General features: G+C 34.1%; 6 protein-coding genes across 8 annotated transcripts in view; 3 read left to right on the plus strand and 3 right to left on the minus strand.

Moving 5' to 3' along the window:
* Window positions 2103-2657, minus strand: LOC110267520. The gene is made up of 2 exons (XM_021113177.1): window positions 2399-2657; window positions 2103-2305 (listed from the first exon to the last, which is right to left on the minus strand). The coding sequence occupies exons 1-2, from the start codon at window positions 2624-2626 to the stop codon at window positions 2171-2173; spliced, it is 363 nt and encodes a 120-aa protein (XP_020968836.1). The 5' UTR covers window positions 2627-2657; the 3' UTR covers window positions 2103-2170.
* On the minus strand, window positions 2438-5653 carry LOC107624108 (bridging integrator 2). Its single transcript, XM_016326567.2, has 2 exons — window positions 5443-5653; window positions 2438-3104 (listed from the first exon to the last, which is right to left on the minus strand). The coding sequence occupies exons 1-2, from the start codon at window positions 5558-5560 to the stop codon at window positions 2686-2688; spliced, it is 537 nt and encodes a 178-aa protein (XP_016182053.1). The 5' UTR covers window positions 5561-5653; the 3' UTR covers window positions 2438-2685.
* LOC107622488 (heat shock 70 kDa protein) lies at window positions 6930-10005 on the plus strand. Its single transcript, XM_016324409.2, has 3 exons — window positions 6930-7757; window positions 7833-8236; window positions 8342-10005. The coding sequence occupies exons 1-3, from the start codon at window positions 7121-7123 to the stop codon at window positions 9728-9730; spliced, it is 2430 nt and encodes an 809-aa protein (XP_016179895.1). The 5' UTR covers window positions 6930-7120; the 3' UTR covers window positions 9731-10005.
* LOC107622489 (dynamin-related protein 4C-like) lies at window positions 10095-12546 on the plus strand. Its single transcript, XM_016324410.2, has 2 exons — window positions 10095-10613; window positions 10734-12546. The coding sequence occupies exons 1-2, from the start codon at window positions 10119-10121 to the stop codon at window positions 12258-12260; spliced, it is 2022 nt and encodes a 673-aa protein (XP_016179896.1). The 5' UTR covers window positions 10095-10118; the 3' UTR covers window positions 12261-12546.
* LOC107622487 (probable LRR receptor-like serine/threonine-protein kinase RFK1) lies at window positions 12284-19240 on the minus strand. Of its 3 annotated transcripts, none has more exons than XM_016324407.2 (24): window positions 18782-19240; window positions 18160-18334; window positions 17767-17838; window positions 17591-17659; window positions 17428-17499; window positions 17269-17340; window positions 17101-17172; window positions 16940-17011; window positions 16771-16842; window positions 16614-16685; window positions 16419-16490; window positions 15995-16063; window positions 15724-15789; window positions 15579-15641; window positions 15432-15479; window positions 15314-15357; window positions 14839-15227; window positions 14570-14768; window positions 14122-14265; window positions 13917-14035; window positions 13615-13825; window positions 13232-13469; window positions 12998-13148; window positions 12340-12842 (listed from the first exon to the last, which is right to left on the minus strand). In XM_016324407.2, exons 1-24 carry the CDS (start codon window positions 18873-18875, stop codon window positions 12444-12446), a joined length of 3054 nt encoding a protein of 1017 aa, XP_016179893.1. In that variant the 5' UTR covers window positions 18876-19240; the 3' UTR covers window positions 12340-12443. The 3 variants fall into 3 exon arrangements, with proteins under 3 accessions (XP_020968779.1, XP_016179893.1, XP_016179892.1); XM_016324406.2 differs by having other exon boundaries at window positions 15432-15482; XM_021113120.1 differs by lacking the exons at window positions 17767-17838; window positions 18160-18334; window positions 18782-19240 and having other exon boundaries at window positions 12284-12842; window positions 15432-15482; window positions 17428-17473.
* Window positions 22597-22953, plus strand: part of LOC107623196 (26S proteasome non-ATPase regulatory subunit 14 homolog) — a 2345-nt gene continuing 1988 nt past the window's right edge. Inside the window, exon 1 of the mRNA XM_016325368.2 lies at window positions 22597-22885. Coding sequence (XP_016180854.1) covers window positions 22753-22885 — 133 coding nt within the window. The 5' untranslated portion in view covers window positions 22597-22752. The remainder of the gene's footprint in view (window positions 22886-22953) is intronic.

Below are 22953 nucleotides of genomic sequence, written 5' to 3' on the forward strand. Positions count from 1 at the left end.
AATTTTAAAAAGATATCTTATAAAAACTAACTTTTATAAGTTACTGTTGAAAAAATAAAAATTTTATCAAATCACGTCTAAATCAACCTAAGATTTAATCATACGTTAAATTATTAATATTATTATAGGTTTAATTATTCTATTGATTTTTATAATTTTACCAAATTTGTAATTAGATCTATATACTTTTTTTTTCCTTTTAATTGGATTCTTATATTATTTTTAATTTTATAACTAAGTCCTTCCTAGTATAAAAAATGTTAGAGTTAATTGAATATTTATTCACAAATTAAAGATATTTACAAATTAAAGATATTCATAATTAAAAATCTAATTAGATTTTCGCCGCATGTATTTTGGAAAAATTATTCTGTTAATTTTAACATTTTTTATATGAAAAGACCTAATTACAAAATTAAAAACAATGTATTTTTTTTAATACTATTATATTTTTTTTAACATCTTCAGTAATTAAATTTAGAATTAAAACCTCCTTAATAAATAGGGCTTCGTCATATCAAAACTCTATAAAATATCAATTAATTTTTATTTCGTTTCCCACTATATCATCCAGTTCGGTAGGACAAGAACTAATCCGTTGCAATACTGAGCTCCATTTAAAGGTTTATCGCTGGCCAATAGATTACTATATACACAAGACGAGATTCGAACTCCCAAAACTTATTTAAGCGGATTAGTGAATTAATCACTAGACCAACCCAATTTGGTTAAGTATTTTTTCTTTCTAGTAATGAAGAACGAGAGTTTTATTTTTTTATTAAATGAAGAATGAGAGTAATATATACAACTAGTACTACCATCCATAAAAAAGGGCCCAAGTAAAAAATTGGGATGTCAAAGCGGCAAAATGTCCACCGACAGGAAAGCCCAACACCTTAATTGTCATCATTGACAATATTCGAATAGCCTACTAAAAAAATATTCAAATAGTACGTATCACCAAAAACAAAAATCACAATTTGAAAAATTGGAAATTAACAATGTGCTTAACATATAGAACCCCCAACCATCACACGAAGACATGAGATGGTGTTGGTAGTAGTGGTGGTTTGTATAAGGGTAAGATTATCATTTTCATAGTATTGTTATTTGTATATTATGACATATATTTAACTACCAAACAAGTTATGTTTCATTGTGTCTATTTCACCAATCGCAGCCTAAGTTAACACAACTTTAGCCATCTATGATACAAAATACTTGTTATGTAAGCTCCCAACAATATTATTCATATAGAGTAGCATGACAACTAGTTTGTTACTTCACTTCCATTGTTCTATACATTCTACCCCATGCTAGTGTTGAGTAATTTGTAGAGTTATCTAAAATTTGATAATTTTCCATTCATTTAATTATTTTCAGCCATAATAGGATTACTAAAAATTATTCGTTTTTAACCTCGAGAAACATAATTAACAGACAATTGTTTGACTTAGCAATTAGCATAGTATTCTCTTTCACTATTAGTTATATTTCTTCTTGAAGTTAATGATTCTGCCATAGAAGTAGGCCAAATACTTGAAACTTAAAAGCTACAGCTATATATGTAATTTTTGTTAAATTTGCTTGTAATCTTAACATTGAACAAGCCAAACTAACAATTAACATTAAAACTTAGACCAACTGAAACTAAGCTACAGGGAAATCAAAATTGAAAGATTGTCAAATTGTTTTTTTTTTGTGAGTTGGGTTTTGGTGAAAAGTGTGGAAGAAAGGTTTGCAGCCTAAATATTTACTAAAAGCCCTCCATTTTGCTTCCTTTTCCTCCAACTCCCAAACGCCCAATTTTTGAATGAATAGAGATAAATATATATCATAAAATACTAAAATGCCATGAACTTAAAAGGTTAAAAAATTTTGATATGAAAGTAAAACGAGTGATATACTTTAACATGGTAATTTTTGGTGTTTTTTAAAATTGTGGGAATACACAAATAGAAAGGTCCTATTTGTGTTTAAAAAGTGGAAAAAATTCAGAATACACAAATCGGAGGGTCCAATTTGTATTAAAAATTGAAAAAATTCAGAGTACACAACTCGGACCATGCGAATTCTTTGGTCATGAAATTTTGCTTCACAAATCGCATGGTCCGATTTGCATCTGATGGAATTTGAAATCTAAAACGTGAAATTCGGGGTAATTTTTTTTTTACATTTTGAGGGACACAACTCGCAGGGTCCGAGTTCTGCTTCCTCTGATCTCACAACGAGGTGGAGCACCTCTCCTCCCCATAAGCGAGTCCAACACTTCCTTTGCTTCCATATTCAAATTAAATTTCCGAACCTAAACGTACCAAAATAAAATCAAAATGCCAGAATCCAAAAAAAACAAAAAAACAACCAAGATTTATACCTAGGAGGACAACGAGCTATTTACTTGATATATTAACTTAGCTTGTTCTGCATAGAATTCAGCTATCTCCGCATACAATTTTTTTTCAGCATCTTCGAACTTCCTCCACCTAGCCTCGATCTCTTCTCTCTTTGAGACTCCAAGCAACTCTATTCCCTTTCTAATATAACCTTCACCGTAAGGCTCACCAAAAATCCCATCGAACCTTAACATTGAAGTCAAAGCTAAACCAGTCCCACACAATTCACTCATCCTTTTACCTTCATTTGAATCCAAAGACTTTGCTTCACCTTTCCCATTTGAACGAGGCACTAGTGCCTTCTTTGGAGTACTCTTCCCAGCCTTCTCGATACCAATCTCATCTTTCTCACTGAAAGCCTTCTGAAAGATGGATTTGGACTCGTCACGTGATTTATTCGGATCCTCTTCATCGGAGCCGGCGGCGTGATCGTCCTGTGCCTTCTTCCCACGCTTTGGTTGGTTCGAGTGGTCGATACTGTTCTTGGCTGCGCCTTTGACCCGGATTTGGCTTCACTGACAGCAGACGAAGGTTGAGACTTCAACTTTGAAGAGGCTTTAGCATTTTCCAATAGAGACTCAGGCTCAGGCTCGGGCTCGGGCTCCGAATCCGATTCGACTTCAGATGAAGAAGACGAGGGTTTGGAAAACATTATCGGTTGAGGCTTCCTGGGAAGCAGCACGTGCTTGTCACGTTCATCTTCGCCTTCATCTGTGTCTTCGTCTTCGTTGGATGAAGCAACTTCATCCTCTTCTTCTTCTTCAAGAGGAGCCACATGCTTCTGCTTCGCCATAAAAACTCGGAGATTCAGGAGGGAAAATGTGAATTTAGGATTAGGGTTTGAGTTAGGTTCACTCTGTGGACTGTATTTGGCAGTGATTTGGTGACTGGTGAATTTTAAAGGCATGATTAGTAAAGTATAATTAAATATTTTTAATGTTCAAATAAAAAATTAAGAGATAGGAAAAAATTAATTCTTCATCTCTTGCAATTTATATTTAATATAGATTCTCAATTTAATATAATTGTAAAAGGTTTAGTTTTTACGAAACGAAATTTTTAAAAAATCAGTTCCTACTAGCCTATTGCCAGTTTGCCACCCCTAAATACATGTTAACTACCATGCATAACAACACTAATGAATATAGTAAAAACAGTTTTTTGATCGTGCTTGTGCTATTTATGGGCCTTGATTGTGTAGGAATTTTCGGCCCAGAAGTTGAGAATGATTTGGGTCACCCAATATCCAAAAACGTCAAAACAATTTTAATAATGGTATTACTATTCAGTGTGTTGATCCATGAACCATGACCAAAACTCCAAAAGTCAATAAAGAAGCTTTACTGCAAAGTAACATTACTCTTACTCCTTATACCAAAAAAAAAAAAAAAATAATACTATACATCTAAATTTTTTATGAATCAAATCTATTCTAATTAAATGATAAAATTTAAAATAATATTAATTATAAATAATTTTTAGTATGTTAAATAAATTTAATTAAACTTAATTAACAAAAATTTAAATATATAACATTATTAAAAAAAAAACCTACTCTTACTCCTACTGAAAAATGGCATGCGTAATATTAGCATTCAAACATCCGATAAGAGATTAAAAAAATAAAAAAAGAAAAAGAAAAGAAAACAGCCAATAAGTGAGAGTCCTTAGCTATGAAGGCTGAAAAGCTAATATCAAAAGCCTAGTAGATAATTAATTACTTTTATATATTAAATTGCCAGCTTTTATTTTTTATTCATCCAAACTTAAAATAGATACTAACACTGGATAATTAAGTGAGAGTCAAAATTATTTGTTTGGATAGTAATTTTTCCTTACTACACAAATATCTCATTCACTTAGTCACCAAAAAAAAAAAATATCTCATTCACTTAATTTTTCAGTTCTAGATCAAATAACAAAAGTCAAATGATATCAAATCAATTCGAAATATTTCTAAATATATTTTAACCATTAAAAATTAGTTTGCCTATTAAGTATTAACTAGAAAATAATATTGGGATGAATCATTGAATCCACTAGTGAGTGAATTTTGCTTTGTTTGTAAAAGTCAACCCAACTTGGTCATGGAGGAAGTTACCATTAAATTTTAATTATTAAAAAATATTTAAAAAAAAGGAAAAGAAGATGATGAGAAAGTAAAGAAGAAGGAGAAGTCAAACAACTCACTTGAAAACTATGCATATGAAATGAAGCAAAAATTGAAGAATCTTGAGAAGAAAACTGAGGAGGCAATAAAATGGTTAGAGAAGAACTAGTTAGCAAGCAGAAGAGGAATTTAAGTGGAAAATGTTTATGAATTATTTGCATAAAAAAGTGCAAAGTTCCTCCATAGCAAAGCAACGAAGAGATCCTATCTTTTTCTACATTTGTGATAAAATTTTTATAATTGGGCAAACAAAATAAGCACCCGTTGATGTAGGTTTAGTAAAAGCAAAATCAGCACATTTCAACCACTGTTTTAATTTAGTTTTTTTGTACTCCTCTTTCCTATAAAATAAAATTGGGAAAGTCTTCAGTAAATGATTATTTCTGTTAATTTTGACCTAAATAAATGATTACATCTGATAAATACTGGGTCACCATAATATCTTGTTTGTAGAAATGTTCCATAAAATGTCTTATCTGATCCTTACTTAATGTATAAAACATCACACCATGATTTCTTTGGTGTATTTTTTATTTCTGAAAATCTAACATTAAATGAAAAAAATTTGTCAGGTTATTTTTTTAATAATCATCTATTTATAATATATAAAAATTGATACAAATTCTCTTTCCAATAAGTTTAAGTTATTTTCTCTTTACTAATGATGTTATATCAATAATTCTAATGACTTGGCAAAAATTCTTAGGTAGTATTTGTTTTAAGGTATTGAGACAGAAATTAAAAGACTGAGACTCACTATCATGTTTGTTGCTTCAGAGACTTCAGATTCGACTTCAGATGAAGAAGAGGAGGGTTTGGAAACCATTTGCGGTTGAAGCTTTCTGGGAACCAGCACGTGCTTGTCACGTTTATCTTCGCCTTCATCTGTGTCTTCGTCTTCGTTGGATGAAGCAACTTCATCCTCTTCCTCGCTGCTATCTTTTTCTTCTTCATGGTCAGAGTCTTTAAGAGGAACCACATACTTCTGCTTCGCCATAAAAATTGGGAGATTCAGGAGAAAAAATGTGAATTTAGGATTAGGGTTTGAGTTAGATTCACTCTGTGGAGTGTGGAGTGTGGACTGTATTGGCAATGTCTGCAGTGATGTGGTGACTGGTGAATTTTAAAGGCATGATTAGTAAAGTATAATTAAATATTTTTAATGTTCAAATAAAAAATTAAAAGATGGCAAAAAAATTAATTCTTCATCTCTTGCCATTCATATTTAATATAATTGTAAAAGGTTTAGTTTTTATGAAACAAAATTTTTAAAAAATCAGTTCCTACCAGCCTATTGCCACTCCTAAATACATGTTAACTACCATGCAAATCAACACTAATGAATATAGTAAAAACAGTTTTTTGATCGTGCTTGTGCTATTTATGGGCCTTCATTGGGTAGGAATGTTTCGGCCCAGAAGTTGAAAATGATTTGGGTCACCCAATATCCAAAAGAATCAAAACAATTTTAATAAGATGAAAACTCAACTAACCAACTTGAATTGGTTGAGTGGTCAACTCACTCGTCCACTTAAATAAGTGTCGGGAATTCGAATTTCGTCTTGTGCATGTAGGAATCTATTGGCCAGCGGCAGACCCTCAACTTCACTCCTCAGGTTTTATTATTCAATGTGGATCGTATCAAATTTTCAAAAGTTGTAAAGGGGTAATTTAAAGTCCAAACAATTTAATTATGAAAGTTACCCTAAATTCTTTATAAATCAAATCTAATCAAATTAAATGATAAAATTTAAAATAATTTTTATTATGTTAAATCAATTTAATTAAATTTAATTAATAAAAAAATTTAAATATTTAACATTACTAAAAAAAAAACCTACTCTTACTCCTACTGAAAAATGGCATGCGTAATATTAGCATTCAAACATCCGATAAGAGATTAAAAAAAAAAGAAAAAGAAAAGAAAACAGCCAATAAGTGAGAGTCCTTAGCTACGAAGGAGAAACTGAAAAGCTAATATCAAAAGCCTAGTAGAGGAGGCTCATATTATTTGTAAACTAAAATTAGATAATTAATTATTTTTATATATTAAATTGCGAGCTTTTATTTTTTACTCATCCAAACTTAAAATAGATACTATCACTGGATAATTAAGTGAGAGTCAAAATTATTTTTTTGGATAGTAATTTTTCCTTACTAAACAAATATCTCACTCACTTAATTTTTCAGTTCTAGATCAAATAACAAAAGTCAAATAATACCAAATCAATTCGAAATATTTCTAAATATATTTTAACCATTAAAAATTAGTTTGCCTATTAAGTATTAACTAGAAAATAATATTGGGATGAATCATTGAATCCACTAGTGAGTGAATTTTGCTTTGTTTGTAAAAGTCAACCCAACTTGGTCATGGAGGAAGTTACCGACACCAAACCAATGAGCTTCATGGTTGCTACCTCGCAGCTTCCCCAAAACGCTGAAAATCACATCAACCATTCTTTAATTTCCAATATTCTCACAATTTCCCGTTCTATATAAACACATAAAGCGTCTCAGCCACACTACTTGATACTTTGGTAGTGAGTGTTTATCAATGGCAACAAGTTCAAGTTCAAGTTCAAGTTCAAGTTCAAGTTCAAGATCAAGCAACAATGGCAAAGCCATAGGAATTGATCTTGGCACAACCTACAGTTGTGTTGCAGTGTGGCAAAACAACCACGTTGACGTCATTCCAAACGAACAAGGCAACCGCACCACTCCTTCTTGCGTTTCATTCACTCACACTCAAAGATTACTAGGCGATGCCGCCATTAACCAACTCTCCTTGAATCCACTCAACACTGTCTTCGATGCCAAACGCTTGATCGGTCGCAGGTTCAACGACCACTCAGTTCAAGAGGACATGAAGCTGTGGCCTTTTAAGGTTGTCCCTGATCCTAACAACAGCAACAAACCACTCATTCTTGTTAACTATAAGTGTGAAGAGAGATACCTTGCACCTGAAGAGGTGTCTTCCATGGTGCTTTTCAAGATGAAGGAGGTTGCTGAAGCTTACTTAGGCCATTCTGTGAAGAATGCAGTCATCACTGTCCCTGCTTACTTCAACAACTCTCAGAGACAAGCCACCAAAGACGCCGGAAGAATCGCCGGCCTTAACGTTATGAGGATCATAAACGAGCCTACTGCTGCTGCCATTGCTTATGGCTTCGACAAGAAGAGTTGGAGGGAAGGTGAGTGGCTATAATGCAAGAATTGTTATGATTTTCTTTCTTATGGAATATGATGCTTGTGTTTGTGGATCATAGGTGAGAAGAATGTGCTTGTGTTTGATCTTGGTGGTGGCACTTTCGATGTTTCATTAGTAACAATTGATGAAGGGATGTTCAAGGTGAAGGCCACTTTGGGAGACACACATTTGGGAGGTGAAGATTTTGATAACAAAATGGTGAACCATTGCGTTGAATTGGTAAAAGGGAGGTACAAGAAGGACATTAGTGGGAATGTGAAAGCATTGAGGAGGTTAAGGTCACATTGTGAGAGGGCCAAGAGGAATCTCTCTTCCATTTCACAAACAAGAATCGAAATCGATGCTTTGCACGAAGGGATTGATCTTTACCTTACTGTTACTAGAGCTGCATTTGAGGAATTGAACAAGGACTTGTTCAAAAAGTGCATGGAGACAGTGGAGAAATGCCTAATTGAGGCTAAGGTACTATCATTGAACAAATAATTTTAAGTTTCTGAATAATCTTATCACAAAGTTTTGTATTTTTTTCTTATACTTATATGTTCATGTTTCTGTGCAACATACAAGGTTGACAAAAGGCAAGTACACGAGATTGTTCTTGTTGGTGGCTCTACTAGAATTCCGAAAGTTCAGCAACTCTTGAAGGAGATGTTCTGTGTCAATGGTATGGTTAAAGAGCTTTGCAAAAGCATCAATGCCGATGAGGCCGTGGCGTATGGTGCTGCGGTTCAGGCAGCCATATTGAGTGGTGAAAGAGACAAGAACGTGGAGGAGCTCTTATTGCTTGATGTGTTGCCGCTAAGCCTTGGAATTGAAGCTTCCGGTGGAGCCATGTCGGTTTTGATTCCTAAGAACACCATGATTCCGACCAAAAAAGAGAGGGTTTTTTATCCTTCATATGAGGATCAAAGCAGTGTTATGATCAAAGTGTTTGAAGGAGAAGAACAAAAAACAAAGGATAATGTCTTTCTCGGGAAGCTTGAGCTCCAAGCACCAAGAGGAACCTCACAGATCAATGTTTGCTTCGATATAAACATCGATGGCATTCTTGAGGTCACGGCTGAAGACAAAAGTTCGAGGGTGAAGAAAACGATCAAGATCAACCACAGGAATGGAAGGTTGAGGCCAGAAGAGTTGAAGAGAATGGTGAGAGATGCAGAGAAGTTTAAGGAAGATGATGAGGAAGTAAAGAAGAAGGAGAAGGCAAAGAACTCGCTTGAAAACTATGCATATGAAATGAAGCAAAAATTGAAGAATCTAGAGAAGAAAATTGAGGAGGCAATAGAATGGTTAGAGAGGAACCAGTTAGCAGAAGCAGAGGAATTTGAGTTCAGGAAGCAAGAACTGGAAGATGATCTGAAATCAGATTTTGTATCTAATGTTGTTCCAAACCCTGATGAGTCCAAGGTTCCAATATGGTGTACTTGGAGGGTTCCACCAAGTGGTTGGGTTTGTCTCAACACCGATGGTTCAGTGTTGCAGAACAGAAACAATAACAACAAAGCAGCATGTGGGGGTCTAGTTCGAGATTCCTCAGGTAGTTTCCTAGGTGGTTTTTCTGTTAAACTAGATCATGCCACGTCAGTTACAATGGCAGAGTTGTGGGGCGTTGTTCATGGACTCAATCTGGCTTGGGATCTTGGGTGTAGAAAAGTGAAGGTGGATATTGATTCTGGAAATGCTCTTGGATTGGTGAGGAATTGTCCTGTGGCTAGTGATCCTGCATTTGGGTTGGTTTCTGAGATTAATGCACTTGTGAGAAGGGATTGGTTGGTGGAATTCTCTCATATACTTAGAGAATCTAATCGTGCTGCTGACAAAATGGCTCATTTGGGACACACTTTGGATTCGGGTCTTAGTGTGAAGCGGTTCATGGAGGCACCCACTGCTGTTGTTGACATTCTTAATGATGATGTTGCTGGTGTTCCCTTACAACGTGGTGTTCATGCTCGTTAGCAAAATTTTCTTCTTCTTGTCTTTGTTTCCTGAAGAAAAAAGAAACGAATAATATATATCTTTAAGAACAAAGTTAGTGTCGAGTGAGTTAGAAGAATGTAACATAGGATTCTCTCCACTTTATATGCTTCTAAAAATGTGTATATACCTTGGTTGAAGTTATCAAATGTTTATGAATTATTTGCATGCATGGAAAAGTGCAAAGTTCCTCCATGATAAAGCAACGAAGAGATTCTATCTATGAGAATCAGTTACCCTATTTAATTGTCTCAAGTCAAGTATGAGTCTCCTACACTTCACTCCCTCTTTTTAATTCTATTGATTTTTTCTCATCATGCATTAAAAACAATCATTCATCCACATAGAAAGTTACCGCACTTGCTGGAAAATGGGAGATGAAAACCATATTCCTCACAACAATGATTGCAAAACCATCTCAGTTGAAGCAGGAGCTCATGATGCTAACTTCCATTCGCCTCTCGTTTCCTCTTACAATGATAGAATTCGTCCAATTCTTGATGCTTTTGAGGACCTAAGGCGTCTCAACATCACCAAACAAGGCATACAACTCCCAACCATTGTCGTTGTTGGCGACCAATCTTCCGGCAAGTCTAGTGTCCTTGAATCTCTTGCCGAAATTACCTTGCCCCGTGGACAAGGTATCTGCACTAGAGTACCCTTGATCATGAGGCTCCAACAGCATCCACTCCCAAAACCAGAGCTTGTGCTGGAGTACAATGGGAAAAGTGTTTCCACGGATGAGTCCCGTGTCTCCGACGCTATTAGAATAGCCACTGATGTGCTTGCAGGTGAAGGCAAAGGGATTTCTAACTCTCCATTAACTTTGCTGGTCAAGAAGAACGGTGTTCCTGATCTCACAATGGTTGGTCTCTTTGATGCATAAACACTTCAATTTTAGTCACATACGATTATTGTTTGTGTATTAAATGCATGTAAAGGTTATTCTAATTCTCAAAATTTTGGCTATGATTGTTCAACATAGGTTGATCTTCCTGGTATAACTCGGGTCCCGGTTCATGGCCAACCTGAGAATATCTATGACCAGATAGTGAACATCATAATGGAGTATATAAGGCCAGAGGAATCCATCATCCTCAATGTGTTGTCTGCAACTGTTGATTTTTCTACTTGTGAATCCATTAGGATGTCACAGAGTGTTGACAAGAAAGGAGTCAGGACTCTTGCTGTGGTCACAAAAGTTGATAAGGCTCCAGAAGGTCTTCTAGAGAAGGTTATGGCTGATGATGTCAACATTGGTCTTGGCTATGTTTGTGTCAGAAACCGCATTGGCAATGAGTCCTATGAAGAAGCAAGAATGGCAGAAGAAACACTGTTCCGAACTCATCCATTGCTATCCAATATTGATAAGTCCATAGTTGGTGTCCCAGTTTTGGCACAGAAGCTGGTTCAAATCCAAGCCAATAGCATTTCCAAATTATTCCCTGAGATTGTTAAGAAGATCAATGACAAACTCGGTTCTCATGTCTCTGAACTGGAGAAACTTCCCAAGAGTTTGACTTCTGTGGCTGAAGCTATGTCTGCATTCATGCATATTATTGGATCAGCCAAAGAGTCGCTAAGGAAGATTCTCCTAAGAGGAGAATTCGATGAGTACCCTGATGACAAACGCATGCATTGCACTGCTCGGCTGGTTCAGATGCTTGATCAGTACTCAAATGATCTCCACAACTATCAGGAAAGTGATTCAACCAAGAAGAACTTCTTGATGGAGGAAATCAAGGTGCTGGAAGAAGCCAAATGGATTGGACTCCCAAACTTTGTGCCGCGCAGCACTTTTCTTACTCTGCTACAAAACAGAGTGAAGGCAATATCAAGAATCCCGGTTGAGTTCATTGAGAGGGTTTGGGACTACCTACAAGAAGTGGTGGTTACTGTTTTGGTAAACCATTCAGAACACTATCACCAACTTCAAGTGGCTGTGCGAAGATCAGTGCAGAATGTTATTTCCAGCATGAAGGATAAGTCTATGAAACATGTGATGGAGGTTGTTGAAATGGAAAAGATAACAGATTACACTTGTAACCCCGACTACATTCGCGATTACAAGAAGCTCATGGCCAATGAGATTGAATTCACAGAAGATGTTTTGCATTGCAAGGGTAATACTAAAAACCCATGTTGGGTGAATCTTGAAGGTTTTGGAGAAGTTGAGGTTAGTCATCTGAGGCAGTATCCATGTTTGATTTCTCAGGCTTTTGACTTGAGAATGAGGCTAATTTCCTATTGGAAGATCGTGCTGAGAAGGATTATTGACAGCACTGCATTGCATTTGCAGTTCAACATTAACAGCCTTGTGAACAAGGATCTTGGAGAGAAAATTGTGAATGAGATGGTGAATCCATATGGTGGTGGAATTGAGAGGTTGTTGGAGGAAAGTCCATCGACTGCGAGTAAGCGCGAAAGGCTTAAGAAGAGTGTAGAAGTGCTCAGGGAAAGCAAGGATGTTGTGGCTCGAATCATGGATAGAATTTCTGCTGATGCAGATTAGAATTTGCAGCAAGTCTGGTTTGATGTTTGTGAATTTGTGTTACTTCCAGTACAAAAATTCTATTTGTACAGTGTCTACGTCTATGTGAATCCCAATCTTTAGATACAAAAATGCTTTTGTACACAAATATATGTATTGTACCACTATGCTATTTGCTAAGACTAATCAACTAAGGATGAATATTTAACTTGATAAAGGGGAAATCTCAGAATGAGCTAATTCCTCAATAGAACTTGTGTAATTATTATCACCAGATATTGAGCTGAATGTATGTGGTGTTGCTGAATTTGGGGTCTGGTTTACACTGAAACCCTGTTTTGATTTATGTTGATGGAAGTCTCTTAAGGCTTTAAACCTCAAATCCTCATTGCAGGAACTTGGATCTGGAACCATATCCGGAATAGCTGCATGACCTTCAAGCATATTCACAACCTCAGACATTGTAGGTCTGAGTGATGGTGATGCATTTGTGCATAGTAGTGATACTTTGACCACCATTTCTGCTTCTGTTATAATGTCCTCTGGCCCCAAGCTTTCATCAATCAGTTTAACTAAGTTCTGTTTTTTGTGCAATTGGCATGCCTACAATATGAATAGTTGTTGTTGTTTACTTGTTTTACGGACAAAGTGACTAAATAATTATACTGCATAATTGTGTTTAACTATGAGATAAGTAATTAAACAAAAATGGAGCATTATTTATAATTGAATAACAAAACTAGGAGAGTTGAACATACCCAATCCAAAAGGCAAACGCTTTCATCATCTGGTAAATAATTGTTGTTGCTTTTTCCACTAACAATTTCTAAGGCCACGACTCCAAAGCTGTAAACATCAGCTTTGTATGTAAGATATCCCCATAGTGCATATTCTGGTGCCATATATCCGCTGCAAAGAAAAAAGATAATTATATCTAGACCCATGTAAACTAATATCATTTTTATCTTTATGATAACGAAAAGACTACGAACATAGTTCCGGCAACTCGGGTAGTTATATGTGTCTTCTCATCTTCATGAAGCTTAGCCAATCCAAAGTCAGATATCTTAGGATTTAGTTCACCATCAAGTAACACATTAGAAGCCTTGATATCTCTGTGAACTATCTTGAATCTTGATTCTTCATGGAGAAATGCTAGACCCTTTGCTATGCCAATGCAGATCCTAAACCTTGTTGGCCAGTCTATCTTAAGCTGATTGGTTTCACTACCTACGAATCAATAATTTTAAACACTTCTAAGACAAATGAATGAATCAGAAGCCTAACATGTTCAATCTCTAAGTTAGTTCTTAAACATTGGCAGGACCTCGGCACACACAAGGTATCGAGAAATTCATGGCAAAGTCATACTCACCAAATAAAGCACGGGAAAGACTATTATTTTCCAGGTACTCATATACTAATAGAAGTTGTTCCCCTTCTGTGCAGTATCCATAAAGCTTTACAAGGTTGGGATGTTGCAAACAAGATATCAAGCCTATTTCATTTAAGAATTCGCGATTTCCTTGCCTTGACTTTGATGATAGTTGCTTAACTGCTATAACAGTACCATCAGGCAGTTGACCCTGACATTCAAATTGTCAGAAACCACTTATATCAAACATATAAGCAGATTTCATTTTGACAAAAATAAGCATTTAGAAGTTATCCAAAAACCTTGTATACAGGACCGAAACCGCCTTCTCCAATCTTGTTAACAGAAGAAAAGTCATCAGTGGCTGCTCTCAGCTGCTCTAAGCTAAAAGTTCCTGACTGAATATCTCCACCTTTTGTACCTATCAATTGGAGCAAGATAAATTTATAAGCATATTAGTTTGAGATTGTTGCAACTTTTGAAGTGTTAAGAGACTGGGTTCACCACCTTTCCGTCGCAATTTTCTTTTGAAAAAGCCTTTCCACCAAATGAATCCAAACAAAAGAAGAATGAAGCATAGAGCCCCAGCTACACTTGCAATTATTACAGAAACAGGAACCTTCTTTCCATCGTTTGAGCAAGTTCTAGAGTCTGTTCAAACCACAGATAGATATCATATTATATTTATGACAGTACTGGACATCATGCAGATTAGTGTTGAAAATAGCATGCCTTCTTTTAACAACTAGTTTGCGTGTGATGAGAACAGACACTGCACTTCATCTTATTGATAAGATTGAGAAAGCCTTAGAAAGAATCCTAGTGAACTGTACCACAACCGAATCGAGTACAAAAGTATTATTACATGAGGTTCTTTTTCTTTAGGTCAACCATTTTTTAATTGTCAGCTGATTTACATGAAGATAAATGAAGAATGTTAGATGAAAGTACTCACCAGAAGCAACAGACAATGCTGATACAAGGGGACCATAAACTCCATAATCAGGTATTCGAGTTGTTCCTTTCCCAGCCCAGTAGAATCTAATCTCCAAAACATTATTTGTGATGCTGACATTGTATATAAGCACTACCAGTGGTTTTACAGCAGCATGTGTCTCATTTTCTATATCAAAATCCTTTCTAATCAATTTTTCCTGAGACAAAATCACTGCATTAGTTCACAATGTAGAAAGAAGAGCCAAATTCATTATTTTGACCATTTACCTGAACATAGATATCAAATATACGCTTCCCAAGGCTTTTATATGTGTTATCATTTGAAAACTGTATTTCAGCAAAGTGAAGATTCACAGTGTAGTTCCCATTTTCCATGCAATTATGGAAGTAAGTGAGTGAAATTGGAGATATGCGTGCTGTTGTGTACAATTCAGACATATTTGAAGATGATAAAGATACAGTGTAACGTATGTTCTGGGCTTCGAAATCATCCAGAAAGTCCCCAGTGCTACTAAATCCCCATTGATCACTGGAGCTATAGAAATATGTTGCAGTACCACCTGCAACTTCTCCATCTCCGAAATAGAGGGTGTTTCCTGTATTATCTTTTACTTGTATATCCTTTCCACCACAATTGACATGTAAGCAACTTGAATCTGAAGAATTTAAGAAGATGGATGAGTTTCTCTCAAGTGAGTTTGTGTAATGAGAAACATTTTCCTTTAGAGTAGTATATACTTACATCGTGGACAATTGAAGTTACTTTTGCAAGGCACATATTCCTCTCTGTCAAAAGCAAAGGTGCAACTTTCAGGTTTCTGCTTGTTTCTAACTCAAGAAATTAGAGATGAGGATCTTACAACTTATTCTTCATCATTGAGCTTCTGAACAAATTCACATTTAAGTTCCTACTAAGTGAATCAGCATGAAACAGATTTTAGTTTTAAGGGAAGAAAATAAAAAAGTACTCCACTAATAATAAAGGAATGATAATCTCAGTTTCTCACATGTCTTCCTGACAAGCAGGTTGCTCAGGCCCTTGCCAACTAAAGTTGTTGTAAGAGAGATCACTGTATCCAAAAATGCCAGGGGAGTTGTAACAGAAACAAATTGCAGATGAATCCAAAGATGTTCATAAAAGAAGCAACTTACATGCTACTTCCATCCTTCAGTATTGACTTTGGTACATTTCCACTGAGCATGTTACCTGTTAGGTAGCTAGCAAAACAATTCCAAATTGTTTAATTCATAGTGTTAATACTTGAATGTAGAAGCATTTATTCAATGTTCACATAACTTGCCTAATCATAAAATTAGTTGCATATTATCTTACTTCAGCAGAACTATTTGATTTCATTTGTGTAAATATGCTATCTTGTGTCAAATCAAAGTGTCAAAAAGCAATGTAGAGTAAGATACTTACATGTATCTCATACGCTTTACATTAATGACTTCGGGAATTTTCCCAACTAGCTTGTTAAAACTGACATCCCTGACAAAATTTTCAAAAACAAAGAACTTCATTGTTTAAACTTACAATGCTGTTTTAACAGAAACAAATCGTACGATCGTCTAAGCATATTGTAAAACCAAAGTAAGTCAATAAATAGAATAGTAATATAGTATAATAACTCATATCAGATAAAGTAAAGCTTAATACAAAGGTAATTCATAACTTCTTCACTGACAAGTAAGGCTTATCATATTTATTGATGTAATCTAAAGCTCTTAACTTTCTCATGTACAAAAATCCAAAGAAATCATTTCTTTTAACATTTTCTTAGTAAACAATTTCAAGTGTATAAATTGATTATTATTAATACAGATGCAGAGCATGCTTAACTTACAAAGTTGCTAGATTTGTCAAGGTCCATATGTATGAAGGTATCTCCCCAGACAGGTTACAGTTCCTTAAAACCCTTGAGTGCAAAAACTGAATCACATTAAACTTATGGAAAACAATTCGAAGAAATCAAGTGAATCATATTTTACAAAAATAATAAAATGAAGTATTATATTCTCAATAGTAGCAGCCTACATACAATGTAGTTAGTGCTGTCATGCTCTGCAGTGAAGGAAAAACCTGGCTAGGACTTTTTATATCACTGATTCTTCTGTAGAAAGATGTGCTACCATGAGGACAGACAAAATTGAAGTAAAATATCATAAAATGTTTTATAGAAAGATAGTTATACTCACAACTGAAGTAAGTTCTTCAATAGAGATATACTCGATGGAATCGGTCCTTCTAGTCCACTTCCATGCATTTCTCTTAATTAATTTACATTGATAAGAATATAAAATTAGAAAAGAATATAAATATTTAGTATTGTGAATATATTAGCAAGGAAAGGAATTAGAATCTCACAGTCTTTGGAGAAATTGCCAGTTCTTTATGAAATCAGGTATGGTTCCTGTAAAGTTGTTACTACTTATCCTACTGCATTGTTACAAAACAATGGCAAACATCAGTATGACAGTATCATTAGAATTTGAGTTCTGATGAGAAGAAACAACAGAAAAGCTCACAAGTCGGTTAAATTTTGCAGCCCAGCAAGTGCCGATGGTAAGTTCCCGGTCAACTGATTTGATGACAGTACCCTTCAATGGTAATATTTCAGAAACAGATTTTAAGAAATAATTAAAATCAAGAAAAAATCATATCATTAAAAAGTACAAATGGAACAAAGGTCTTACAAGGTCTGCAAGTTGATTAGCTTCCCAAGTTCAGGTGGAACAACTCCAGAAAAATTGTTTGCTTCCAGCATCCTAATTAATGTTTCAAAACTACCATTTCAGTGAATATTGAAAAAGGCACACTATACGAATGAATAGACTTAAAAGCTCAAAACATACAGGTATGTGAGAGCAGTAATATTTCCTACATGCTTTGGAATTTCCCCTGACAAGCGATTCACAAGAAGAGAGCTGCATCATGTTATATGAAATATGTAATCAAATATAAGAACAATATAATGACAAATTATGTTCAGAGATTCAGTAGTTCAAAGTGACTCACATGGAAGTTAAATTCATTGAAGCCCATTCCTTTGGAATTGTGCCATTTAAACAATTGTATGCAAAATCTCTGTTGATAGAAGGAAAACTATCAGTAAAAAATATGAAAATAAAGAAGCATAGAACATTTAGAAAGAATGTAAAAGGAACAAAGCAAAGAAGTTAAGATGCTCATACATCACTTGAAGAAAAGGTAGCTTGACCAGTTGAGGTGGGAGTGCTCCAGGTAGACTAAGGCGCTTGAGGGTTCTAAAGCACAGAGACAATGCTCAGCGTTGTTAAGATGCATAAAATGCTGATAAGATTTTTGTAGAAAATGTAGCCAAGCACACATAAAAACTTAAGCCACATTTGATAACAGTCTCAGGATAGAAATACAAAGAAACCAGAAACACAAACTTGTTCAGAGAAGAAAACACATAAAATGTCTTTGTCTTGGATAAAATCTGCCCAATTTTTTATCCACCAAAAAACCAGGCACAATAGAAGCACAACTCTGCATTTCCATCATGAGACACCAAATACAGCTTCAAGGAGCTAAAAAACAAAAGGGTAATTATGTAGTCATACATCTTAGTAACATGACAGACAGTATTATTTTCAAAACTGCAGTCACAAACAATGCTTCTCTCCGATTCGTCAGGAGGTTCTCGAGTTAGTCCAACCCTTATAATGTCACAGGAATCATTATCAAACTCCCAATAGACCGCCCCCATTGTACTGGTAATTTCTTTGAGAGCTTCAACTGAATAGCAATCATAATCATGTTAAAGTTAAGGCAATCATTCTAAAATATTAGAATGCTCATTTCAGTAACTAGAGAAATTTGAAGCTTTACCCACTACAAGTGAGTCCAATATCAACTTGATGGCTACCATTAAAAGAATTCCTCTATATGTCACATAACTATTAATTATGGAAGTGAAAGCACGTAGAAAATAATAAAAAAAAAATTATAAGTCTGTAGGGTCTGCCAAGATCCTGCTGTACTCTCTATAATTTCAAATACTGGAGTTTCCAAATTGAAGGACACAACATCAATTTCATTTGTTTTTCATTTTGGTCATTTTCTTCCCAGAAATCTCTCCAAGGGAAGATAAGGAAATGAGGAGCTAGGTCACTAAAACCCACCATTAATGAAATGTTTTGAACTAAGAATTTCATCACCTGAAAAGATGAGTTTCAGAGTTACCTTCTTCTTTTGGTAATTTTGATTCGGATATTGTCAGCAACTGGAAGCAACAAAGTGTAACAAGTAAGAAGCCAAAGAAGTTGAGAAGTTGCATGTTGCTCTGACAAGTATTAAGAAACTCTGATATTTGCTACAAAGCTGAGTTTGGTTTCAAGTATCATCAACTTAATAGTGTTTGCCTTGCAGGAACCTAGATTAGTGAATAATAGAGGTTGTGCACATTGCACTGCTATGGTCAAATACCAAACAGTGACAATATTTATTGCATTATTGCACAATAATAAGGGACACAATGAATATGACAAACATGAAAATTGGATTAACTAGATAGTGAGATCCAGAAACCTCTGAATGAGAATAGTTGAATTTCTTTGCAGAATTTTATAATATTGCTTGTTTAACAAACATTTCTGCTGTCAGTTTTAGACTTTTAAGGCAGCAGGTGGATTAATGTCATACTATTATTTTACATTAATGCCATACCTTACTTGTATAGTTTAAAAGAAATAAAGCTGAAACAATGGAAAAACATAGGGGTGTGCATGGCCCGGCCCGGCCCGAACACCCGGCTCGGCCCCGAACACTTTAGGAGCTAATTTGGTGTGATTTCATCAGGTCTAGAGTCGGGTATGGGTCTCAAAAATAGACCCGGTCATTATTTCGGGTCGGGTCCGGGTCATAGCTCGGGTCACCCGAAATCGACCTGGTGGCCCGGTCATCATACATAATTAATATTTTGTATTATTAGTGATGGATATTGGATGATGACTATTATTATGTGAAATTTAAGTGTTGTAAACCTTAATATTTTGTGTTATTAGTCATTATATATAAGACTATAAGTTAATATTTTATGTTTAAAATGCATAAGACTTTAGACTAATTCATAATCTTGTGTTATTTGTATTGATTTAAATATTTGGTGTTATTAGGCAATATTAGTATTGATTATGGTTATGCTTTAATTTTAGAGAAGAGTTGGTTCTTATTATATTTTTCTAAGTGAATTTTACCATGTCAAATAATGATTGGAGTCTTGAAAATTTGGATATTTTTACATGCTAACTTACAAGAAGGTATCAAGGTAATATAATGTTAACGGCCCGGTTTTCACCCGGTTTTTACCCGGTATAATCGTGGCCCGAAAGTGTATAGGTTTCATCGAGTCTAAGGTCGGGTTCGGGTCTAACAAATAGGCCCGGTATATATTTCGGGTCGAGTCTGAGTCACATCAAACTCGGCTTCACCCGGGCATGCACACCCCTAGAAAAACATACTATGGGCACGTAAAGTTTCGGTCAATTTGCATATGCATACATTGCGTTAGTGTGTTGTGGTCAAAGACTCCCCTTTAAGGTATTAGTATATATATATATATTAGTAGACTTACTTTAGTCTTATCTATAATAGTAACTAGATATAACAAATATTTTACTAAATAGTGATTGGTTGATTTTAATCTTTTGCTAAATTAGAATTGCTGATGTGATATCGTTAACAAAGAAAAGATGGTTGAAAAAAGTTGGTATCAGCTTTTTATATATTATAAATAGATAAACTAATAACAATAATAATTCAGGCAAGTTTAAAAAGATTCCTAAATTAAATTTTACAATTAATTTATACAATAGAACGATTATTTTCTTCATTGATTCATTCTCCCAATGGCAAAAATGTCTCCTCAGGTTGACAACCCTTGTCATCACTTTGTTCTCCTAAGTCAATATTTTAATTAATTTCGACGTGGATGATTTGAACTACTGTATGTGCTAGATTTTTCAGGTATCAATATTTCTCAAGTGAAATAAAATAATAATTAAGGTTAGAATATTTCTTGAACCCATTCTGTATGTGCAAATCCATCAAAGTAAGGCTAAGAATGTGTCATGAATGGAAGTATCACTATCACTCTCACTACCAAGTTGTCAAACAAAATTTGAAACAACCACTATCTCATAAATATAAATGCATGTATGAGTGTTGTCTAGGTTAAACAGAGCTCTTCTTATGCCACATTTGGAGATTGAGTTTGTAAAAATTTATGTTCCATATTCATAGAAAGATTATAATGTACGACTCATTTAGTTTTTCCTTTTTCTTTTAAAATAAAATTGTGCTTAAACATGTTTAAAACTAATATCTACTTAGGGCTTGTTTGGGTGAGCTTCTAAGAAAATATCTTTTTTCGAGTTATCTTTTTTTAAAATATCTTATGGAAAAATAAAAGTAATTTTATGTTTGGACTTTGGGTATCTCATGCAAAAAGATCTTTTTATCTATCAATTATGTTTGGGTATAACAATATAAAAGTATTTTTTTGTTTATTTATTACATGAAAAACATCTTTTTTTTTAAGAGAAAAAGATCTTTTAAAAAAAGATGTAAATTACAACTTCTCAAAAAAGATTTTTTTTCTAGTACTTTTACTTTTACTATTAAAAATTTACCAAACATGCTAAAAAATAAAAAAAAAAATTATTGAAAAAATATTTTTTTATCAAAATAATAGCATCTAAACAATAATTAAAAAATAAAAAGATCTTTTTGCATGATATCGAAACATAAAATTACTTTTACTTTTTCATAAGATCTTTTAAAAAAAGATAACTAAGGGCTTGTTTGGGTGAACTTTTGAAAAAAAATCTTTTTTCGAGTTATCTTTTTTTAAAAGATTTTATAGAGAAGTAAAAGTAATTTTATGTTTGGATATCTCATGTAAAAAGGTCTTTTTATCTATCAATTATGTTTGGGTATAACAATATAAAAGTACTTTTTTGTTCATTTATTACACGAAAAACATTTTTTTTTTAAGAAAAAAAGATCTTTTAAAAAAAGATGTAAATTACAGCTTCTCAAAAAAGATCTTTTTTTTTTTATTTTACTAGTGCTTTTACTTTTACTACTAGAAATTTGCCAAACACGTTAAAAAATAAAAAAAAGATCTTTTTTATTGAAAAAAGATCTTTTTTTAACAAAATAATGGCGCCCAAACATGCACTAAAAAAAATCTTTTTTTAGAAACTCGCCCAAACAAACTCTTAATCAATTAAATCTCCTTAATATGAAAAAAAATTGGGACTATAAATAAAAACAAACAAATTTAGAAATTATACTATAACTCATGATATATCAAATCCCTTAAATTCTATATCTAAGACCCATGATCTAGCTTGAAAAAGAAGGTCCAAGTTGAGTTTCTTATTTGCTCAGGGAACTAGATACTATTTTCTTTTGAAACGAATATTAAGGTAGCGTTTGGTAGAGAAATAGAGATTGAAAGACGGATACTGAGAGACAGAGATTTAGAGGCAGAGACTGAAATAAAATTTAGTATTCTGTTTGGTATAAAGTGGGTGATAGAAATTGAAACGTGAATGAAGCTCTAATTTAATTTGTACAAGGGTAAAATTGGAATTAATTAATTGAAATAGAGTATTTTAAGTATAAAATGTTATTAAAGTTTTAGTTTTTGTCTCTAAAAATTTTAGTCTCCTGTGTTTCCACTTTTTAGAAGTACTGAAATAATGAAACAGAGACAGAAATTTTAGTATCAGTCTCTAAACCAACAAACATAATACTGAGTTTTAGTCTCTCAATCTCTGTCCCAATACCTCAAAACAAACGATACGTTAGAGTTCCAAAAATGAAAGTCGGCATGACACCGCTACAGAATAAAATTATTTAATAATAATAATAATAATAAATTATTAGTTTTTTTTTAATTATATAAATGATTAGATATTGTTACTTAATAAAAATTTACAATATTACTCTTAATTAAAAAAATATTATTCGTAAAAAGTGATAATCTGTGGTTAAAAGGATAAAATTTCATGGCATTCCTCTGCTAAGCTACAAATTCAGCTTCAAGACTTCAACTTTCGCTGAGATCAAAGACTTCAACTCAAGATTTCAAGTCCAAATCAATTGAGATCTGAAAAGAAGAGAGAATCTCGAGAGAGTTGAGAATCATGGAGCGGCTTCAGAGAATGTTTGCAGGTGCAGGAGGGGCGCTAGGGCACCCACCACCAGATTCCCCCACACTCGATTCCTCCGAGCAGGTCTATATCTCTTCGCTCGCCCTCCTCAAGATGCTCAAGCACGGTAAAAAGCTTCAACCTTTAACCCAATCAAATCTCTGCTTTTTCTTTTTTTTTTTTTTTTTTTCAGCT

This window comes from Arachis ipaensis, chromosome B10 (assembly GCF_000816755.2).
Source record: "Arachis ipaensis cultivar K30076 chromosome B10, Araip1.1, whole genome shotgun sequence".
NCBI classification, from domain to species: domain Eukaryota; kingdom Viridiplantae; phylum Streptophyta; class Magnoliopsida; order Fabales; family Fabaceae; genus Arachis; species Arachis ipaensis.